The following is an 8,708-nucleotide window of genomic DNA, read 5'->3' on the forward strand; positions in this document are numbered from 1 at the left end:
CATATACAGCAACTTTCTGTCCTGCACAAAGTCAAGATGCCAGCGGAGGAGGAGAAGGCATGGACACGTCGTTATCTTGTGCATAAAATGGAGTTGGTTTGTTTGTTTGTTGGTTTGTTTGTATTGATGTCTTTGTCACTTGCTCATGGTGGAGACTGGAGAGTGGGGTTTGCATGGTGGCCAATCAGAACTCTAGATGATGGAAGTTTGGAACGGAGTGGCGTGGCGTGGCGTGATGGTCATCTGCTCGATAGAAAGTCCCCTTCAGTTGGAGCTCTACATTTCTCGGCTTTTAGAGGCACGCGGCGCGGGCCCACAACGCTTCGCACTTCCTGTTTAATGCTAAGGCTTGCTGCTAGGGTTCATCTGAGTCTCTCTCTCTCTCTCTCCACCCCCTCCGTCTCTTTCTCTCTCTTTCTCCTCTATCTTTTCTCTCCCTCTTATCGTTTCCGCCTCCCTCCCCCTTCACCTTTGATGCCCTGTACAATATAAGTGAGTCCACACCAGACAGGATACTAACATGTAGTATGTACAGTACAGTACATACATACGAAACATCTGTTCACCCCAGTGGTGTGGCGATGGACTAGCCTGAGCATGCTAACGTGCTAACACACCGGGCTTGGAACAGACTCCGAGTGCGTTACAATATGCGACCTTTCCTCCTCCGCTTGTGCTGGTCTCCTCGTACCAGGAAGTAATATGTCATGATGACATCACTGACAACAGCATTATATTTTTATATTTAAGTCATTTTCTAATTTGCAAACTGGATGGTGAATGAAGAATAGTCCCCCAAATTTTTTTTTGGCTAGGCTGACAGCGGGGAAACTTTATTGTTTTCTCCACGAAGGTGGGGCCAGAAGGCGGAGCGAGGCCACAAGCACAAGTGGAGGACGCAAGGTAGCATATTGGAATGCACACCCAGTACACAGGTGTGTCCCTTCCTGTCTCAACAAGGCCCCGGGGGCCCCCATTCCCACGCTAACCAGGGGGTCTATGGGGAGGTCCATCCCAACACTGCCCAGGGGCCTCTAGCTATCCCAGGGGCCCAAAACAAGACACGAGGGAGACCAAGGCCGCGAGGCCCCCTTTATTCCCACACTAACCAGGGGCCTATAAGGGGTCCACCCAACACAACTCAGGGCCCTTTAGGGGGCCACATACCCCATCCCCCATTTCCCCCACACACGACAGGGGCCTTCAGATAGCCCAGGGGCCCCCATGCCCAAACATGACACATGGAACACCAAAACCCCTTTTAGAGGACCCCAAGACCACCTTTTTAATGGACCTCAAAGCCCCCAGGGGCCACACTCACAAGGGGCCCCCCGACACATCAGGCCCAATTCTGGCCCACATCAGGCATGTCCACCGCTGAGTCCTTCTGATATGTTTGTTTTTTGTCTGTTTGTTTGTTTAAAACCATGGTACTGCAGCTTCAAGTATTTTGCATTACATAGAATATTCTTTTATAAATTAGTTAACATATACATTTTCTCAATATTCAGACATATACTATCATATATACAGTACAATAAAATGCTCTCATTCTCTCTTTTTTTGACATTTTCTGTTTTTAGAGAAATCCCTGAGAATGTATGTTGACAGTTGCTAAGTTTCCACAAGCGCAAGCACAATAGGGGTGCAGGAGTTGATTTGTGTGTGTGTGAATGTGTCTGAATGTCTGTATGTATGTGTGTGGGAATGTGTATGTCAGCGAATGCGTGTGCGCGAATGCGCGCGTGTGTGTGTGCAGTTTGTTTGTGTGTTTGTTTTATGCTTCTGGCTGCTAACACTGTAAAGCGAAGGTGATCTAGGAGTGGGAGAATTCACTGGGAAGAAAAAAACACAATAAAAAAAAATAAAAAACAAAAACAAAAAAAAAAGAACATAAAAAAGGAGAATTGCTTGTTTGTGGGTTTTTTTTGTCCTGTGTGTTTTGCACGCATGTTCTGCGTGTTGGAAATGTGTTGAGTGTGTTGGTTGGTTGTTTGGGAGTAAAGCTGGGTTCATTGCGAGGTACTCGTCTCTTGGAGGTGGAGGTGGAGGTGGAGGTGGAGGTGGAGGTGTTTGGTTAAAGCCATATCACAACGCATCGCATCGCATCGTTTCGTTTCTAATGCTCATATTTGAGGCTGGACTTGGGAACAAAGTTTGGAGTGTATATTACCGTGTGTTGGTGTGTGTGTGTGTGAGGCGGGACGTGGGAACAGAGTGTTTGGAGTATGTGTGTGTGTGTGTGTGTGTGTGTGTGTGTGTGTGTGTGTGTGTGTGTGTGTGTGTGTGTGTGTGTGTGTGTGTGTGTGTGTGTGTGTGTGTGTGTGTGTGTGTGTGTGTGTGTGTGTGAGGCTGGACGTGGGAACAGAGTTTAGGAGGAGTGCTATGTGGGCTTCAGCCTCTGGGCAACATATACTCAGTGTAAACCAAAACATCACTTTTTCTTTTCGTTTTCTTTTTTTCCTCTTTTCACGCTCTTTCTTTCGCACTCGTTCGTTCATACAAAAATGAAGGGAAACACACAAACGTCCACGACATGACACTTTCTGTTTGATGTTTGTTTTTGTTTTTGTTTTTTTTGTCTTTTTTTTCTTTGCAAACTAACAGTTCTATACACATGTATAATACCACTGTGGCTCCGGGTCCTGACTCCAGTCCGCGTCTTTACTGCAGTCCGCGTTTTTTTCCATTTACTCCAGTCCGCGTCTTCCATCAGTTCACCGTGTCTGTGTGTGTGTGTGTGTAAGTGTTTGTAAGTGTTAGTGCGTTGTGTGTGTGTGTGGGTGTGTGTGTTGTACGTGTTGTACGTGTATACTTGTCCGTCACTTTTAAGTTAGAAACGATACAAAGGCAAAACTCAAGTAAGTTAAGTAAGGGCAGAGAGAATGGGGTGTGTCTGTGAGTGATGCTGCTCACCCCCCAACCATCACCTCTCCCATACACACACACATACAGCCATGTATGTACATGCACGTGTGTGTGTTGGTGGTCTGAGGAGGGTCGGGGCGGGTCAGGGGAGGAGGGGGCGGTGGTGCCATGTGTTTTATCCAAACCTCTCCCTGACCAGCATCATGAGTTTCTTCTTGCCCTTATAGATCTGCTTCAGGTTGTCTATGAACTGCGTGAACTGTATGTGTCCGTCGTGCGCCATGAGGAACGTCTCGCGCGCCTTGCTGAGGAACTCGATGAACTCGCTGTAGTGGCGCGGGCTGATGTGCGTGAGGCGCGAGTGCGTGGTGTTGATGTAGGCGCCGATGGTGGCGTCCAGCAGCTGCCGCAGCGGCGCCTTGTCCAGCGACATGAGCTTGGCGGCGTTGCGGCGCGAGTGCAGCGCCACCATGCCCGGCGTGGTGAGCGTGCAGCGCCGCAGGATGTCCGACAGCACCGTGGCGCACTTCACGCTCTTGACCACCAGGGGGATGATGGCGGCCAGCTCGTTCTTGCCCAGCGAGTGGCTGAGGGCGCAGGCCCACAGCACGTCGTTGATGGCCGGGTGCGTGTCCTGGTTGTAGCTGAGGTTGAGGTGGGCCATGGCCAGCGTGGCCAGCTTGTACGCCCGCATGGGGTAGCCGCGGTGCTCCATGTAGCGCGCGATGGTGAACAGCTGCGTGTAGGACATGCCCGTGGTGGCCGCGTCCAGCACGATCTGGTAGGCCGTCTCGAAGGCGATGTGGTCCTTCTCGCACAGCGTCAGGGCCGACAGGGCGCAGTTCTGCGGGTCCTTGAAAATGTAAATGAGAATAATTGTGTTAATAATAGATCATAATAATTAATAATAACTTATACATCACATCACATCACATCATAAACAGGAAAAGATTAAATGAAAAACAAAAACAAAAAAAGAGTAGGTTTGTAACAGTGAAATACATAAAATAAGTAAAATAGATTAGAAAAATAGATAAAAGAGATGGTTTAGAAAATAAGCAAATAAGGGAATTGGTTAGAGTGTTGGATTTGAAATCACAGGGTTGCAGGTTCAAATCTCACCTTTACCAATTCCTTACGCCCCATGCCTGAAGTGCCCTTGGTCAAGCCACCTAACCCCACAATAAATAAATATATTTAAGTCGCTTTGGATAAAAGCATCAGCTTAGTGTAACGGATGCCAACTAGCAGAGTTCGGCTGTAGAAGTTTAGCAAATCTCCCTCCCAAAACCTCACAGTATCGGTAGCACTGAACTATAGGTCTGGATCCCGGGTCCCAAGCCCGAACTGCATTGACTGGTGGGTAGCAGGTTTAAACCACGAGTGGCAAACTAGAGCAGATTATCTTGATTACATAAGCACTGCAGGGCCAGTGTAATATAATGTAATGTAATGTAAAAGTATAAACCTTCATGGCGCATTCGATGGCCAGCGTAATATATTGGAATGTAATGTAAAACTATAAACCTTCATGGCGTACCGCACAGCCCATGTAATGTAATGTAATGTAGTGTAATGTAATGTAATGTAAAACTATAAACCTTCATGGCGTACCGCACAGCCCATGTAATGTAATGTAATGTAGTGTAATGTAATGTAATGTAATGTAAAAGTATAAACCTGCATGGCGTACCGCACAGCCCATGTAATGTAATGTAATGTAATGAAGTGTAATGTAATGTAAAAGTATAAACCTTCATGGCGCATTGCAGGGCAAGGGTGCGGGCGCTCCCCGCCAACTTCTCCTGCTGGTGGCAGTCGAGGTGGAGGCGCACGATGGTGCTGTTGGACATCACCGTGGTGGCTACGATGCTCGTGGCCTCCGTCGGCGTGAAGAGAGTGAACCAGCTCTGCATGATGCTGTCCAGCGCATACACACCTTGAGCAGACGGAGCAGAGGGAGAGACAGGCACACACACACACGCACATGGACACACGCATGCACGCACACACACACACAAAACATAAACAAACTCTGATTAGAGATGATCATATGAGATAATACTGGTGGAGGTAAACACACACTGACTCACTGAAACCCACTGAGTACTAACAGCTCCAAATGTTAAGACAATACTTTAATCATCAGCATTAGTAGTAGGGGACAGCAAGCTCCCCAAATTAGCCACAGTACAATGCAACATAACATCACATGGCAACATCATTTTGTACATGGTCCATACTAAACAAATAACAGCCCATACAGACCAGTTGCAAAAGAATAATCGCAATCGTTGTGACAACAGTGTCTTCTCAAGATCTGACTTACCGACTTCCGTTGCGCAGGTGACCAGCCACCGCACCATTTCCCGCCGTCTCCAGTTTAACGTCGACAACGTCATCCTCATCACCTGCAGGAAACAACAATCATGGTCACCACATGGAACAAGCTTCAAAAGTACCTCAGGATAAAAGAACGTATTCCGCTGAGCGATTTTAATTCCAGACTGAGAGCACTTGAGACAGTATCCTTGATTTTTAAACAGTTTTAAACGATTTTCAATGATGTTTTATTTTATTTTAAATCAGACCACTGTGAATTTGAAATTTTAATTTTGTTATCTTGTGCTGCCTCTTGGCCAGGACGGCCTTGCAAAAAATATTATTAATCTCAATAGGTCTTTTCTCCTGGTTAAATAAAGGTTTAAAAAAATCGAAGAATAGAAGATTTTGCGCGATTGTTTTTTGTGTCCTTTCCCCAGTTGTTTCTGAATAAGAGTAGCTACAAAATGAGCATCTCATCTATGTATCTAAAGAGCATCTTATCTGTAATCCCAGATCCAAGCAGACCTTGATTAGTGTGATGTCATCTACTGTAATATCACCTACAGTAAATGTCACCTGTGCATATAAAGACCATCTTACCTGTAGTTCCAACTCCAGGGAGACCTTGACAAGCATGCTGTCACCTAATATTACCTAATGTCACCTGTGTCTCTTAACAACATCTTACCTGCAGTTCCAACTCCAGTGAGACCTTAAATAGCGTGATGTCATCTAATATCACCTAATGCCACCAAACATCACCTGCGCATTTTACCTGTAGAGCATCTTACCTGCTGTCCAAGCTCCAGCGACACCTTGGTCCTTGACAAGCATGTCGACACCTAATATAACCCAATGCCACTTATTTATCTAATCAGCATCTTCCATGTAGATCCAGCTCGAGGGAGACCGTGCTGCGTCATGCCACCTGATGTTACAGAATGTCACCTGTGCGTCTTAAGCAGCATCTCACCTGTAGTCTGAGCTCCAATGAGACCTTAAATAGTGTGATGTCATCTAATATCACCTAATGCCACCAAACATCACCTGTGCATCTTACCTGTAGAGCATCTTATCAGTAGTTCAAGCTCCAGCGACACCTTGACAAGCATGATGGCACCAAATATTACCCAATGCTCGAGGGAGACCATGTGTCTTGTGTCTGATGCCACCTAATGTCACCGAATGTCACCTGTGCGTCTTAAGCAGCATCTCACCTGTAGTCCGAGCTCCAACGAGACCTTGAGTAGCGTGATGTCGGGCAGGCTGTCCATGAGCGTGGCGATCTTGAAGGCATCCTGGGCCAGCTTGAAGATGTGGGACGATGTGTGGATGTTCTTCTGAATGGACTCTAATACTGTTTCTAACCGCCGACCGTCACCTGACAGACAAACACACACAGACACAAACCGGAGGACATGGTTACACACGCAATTTAACTTTGACAATTCCTGAATTAGCAGACCGGATATAACAACTCTAAAAAGCCACTTTACACATATTGTATGGAAAACATCACACCTCTTTGAATCCAGTGTTGGCCTCTTGTCTCCTTATAACTCTGGTTTAAAAAAATATATATTTTTTTATTTATAATAACGCACCTGTCGCTGTGTTGTTTATCGTTATCCACAGGTCACTTTATACATAAATGGATAAAAAAATATCTACATTTAATAATATCAGCATACGTGTGACCAGTGCCTTAGTGCGTCTCAGCGTATTCAAATCTACTGTAGATTCACCTCACACACTCAACTCAAACGTTTGTATTGACCACAGAGCGCCACTGTTTGTTCTGCAGCAAATCATCAAGGACAGACACAGATAACGTTAAACATTAAACCAAAGCAAAACTTTAATGAAGCAAAAAAAGTTCTTTAAATGTCAGAGGGACCATTCAGATAAAAAGTTGTTATTTTAGCTGACAAATGGCACAAACAGTGATAAACACCACCTCTCTCTCTCCTCTTCTCTCCCTCTTCCCTCTCTCTGTCTCTCTCTCTCTCTCTCTCTCTTTCTCTCTCTCTCTCTCTCTCTCTCTCTCTCTCTCTCTGTCTCTCTCTCTCTCTCTCTCTCTTTCTCTCTCTCTCTCTCTCTCTCTCTCTCTCTCTCTCTCCCTCCCCCTTAAGCACAGTTCTCTCCTGCTATTTACAGTACAGTTTAAAGGAGTCCTCGGGCAGGAGAGTGCTGCTGTGCATTTAATCAGCAGTGCAGCTAGAGTTGCACCATAGGGACGCTCAGCAGGTAATTACAATCTTTTCATTTCAGCTTTTGGATTTCATTCAACCTTCAACCAGGGGACACAAGAGATAATCAAAAACAAAAACAACAACACTTTACCACAAATTACAGAATAAAAATGAACTTTCCATAAGAGCGGCGAAATGAACTAACAAAAGACCACATGAAATGTCTGAGGTTTTAACAACCGCCTCTTCTGCCACCAGATGTGACAAACTGGCCGCGTGCGCTGGTGTACTGTAGTGTGTTATAAAATCATTTCAACTGAAGTGGTTGTGGCCGTCTGTCAGTTTTCACTGGCCTCGTGGGATAGGAGTGACGTACTACAGGGGCGGATTACTGCACCGGCCTACCGGGACCAGGCCCGGGGGCCCCAAGAGTCAAGAGGGCCCTGAAGCACAACCCTGTATGCATTTCTATTGTCATACTGTGTTAAAATCACACTTTTAACAACTGTATTTTTAACTCTTATTGGGGACAAACCCTGGAACGCCCAATATCTTCAGGGTCCCAAACCAAAATCCTAAGATCCTGAATGTCTTTGTAAGCTAGCAACACCCATGGAGGTGGGGTCTTTTTTGTTGTCCGGCCAAGTGGGCCCATGGAGTCATGATTTGTCCCTGGTGACGTATGAGGAACCATTTCAAACAGACAGCAGCATTATCAACAGCTGATCAATACTAATATTAGTCAACACAGAATCAATACTGGTATCAATCACCAGGCAGCCGACAGAGCCAATGACCTGCCTGTGTGTGTGTGTGTGTGTGTGTGTGTGTGTGTGTGTGTGTGTGTGTGTGTGTGTGTGTGTGTGTGTGTGTGTTTGTACAGATGGGCTGAAGTGCCCTGTGAGTGTCTGTGTGCGTGTGTGTGTGTGTGTGTGCGTGTGTGTGTGTGTGTGTGTATGTGTGTGTGTGTGTGTGTGTGTGTGTGTGCCCGTGTGTGTGCGTGTGTGTGCGCGCGTGTGTGTGTGAGAGTGTACCTTTAGCTGCGGTGAGCATGGTGGATGCCAGTTCACACTGCTGTGACTCTATGTGGCTGAGGGTGAACCAGCGCGGGTATCTATTGGGCACCACGGACACGATGTGATGCGGCCGAGACAGGTCACCCGATGGAGCCGATGATTCCAATACCGGTAACCTGAAACATATAAACATATTATAATATGTTATTACATTATACTATATACATATTATAATATGTTATTACTTTATACTATATACCTATGCCGATAACCTGAAACATATAAACATAATATAATGTGTTATTAC

At 46.0% G+C, this 8,708-nt stretch overlaps 1 protein-coding gene across 1 annotated transcript in view; it reads right to left on the minus strand.

The window, feature by feature from the left end:
* Window positions 1-2,188: 2,188 nt before the first annotated feature.
* The window catches only part of zswim6 (zinc finger, SWIM-type containing 6), a 96,966-nt gene continuing 90,446 nt past the window's right edge, over window positions 2,189-8,708 (minus strand). The window contains exons 12-16 of the mRNA XM_063210341.1: window positions 8,420-8,577; window positions 6,411-6,574; window positions 5,198-5,279; window positions 4,623-4,807; window positions 2,189-3,721 (exon numbers count right to left, since the gene is read on the minus strand). Of these exons, the coding sequence (XP_063066411.1) occupies window positions 3,044-3,721; window positions 4,623-4,807; window positions 5,198-5,279; window positions 6,411-6,574; window positions 8,420-8,577 (1,267 nt within the window). The 3' untranslated portion in view covers window positions 2,189-3,043. The remainder of the gene's footprint in view (window positions 3,722-4,622; window positions 4,808-5,197; window positions 5,280-6,410; window positions 6,575-8,419; window positions 8,578-8,708) is intronic.

Source organism: Engraulis encrasicolus, chromosome 11, assembly GCF_034702125.1.
Source record: "Engraulis encrasicolus isolate BLACKSEA-1 chromosome 11, IST_EnEncr_1.0, whole genome shotgun sequence".
In the NCBI taxonomy this organism is placed as follows: Eukaryota; Metazoa; Chordata; class Actinopteri; order Clupeiformes; family Engraulidae; genus Engraulis; species Engraulis encrasicolus.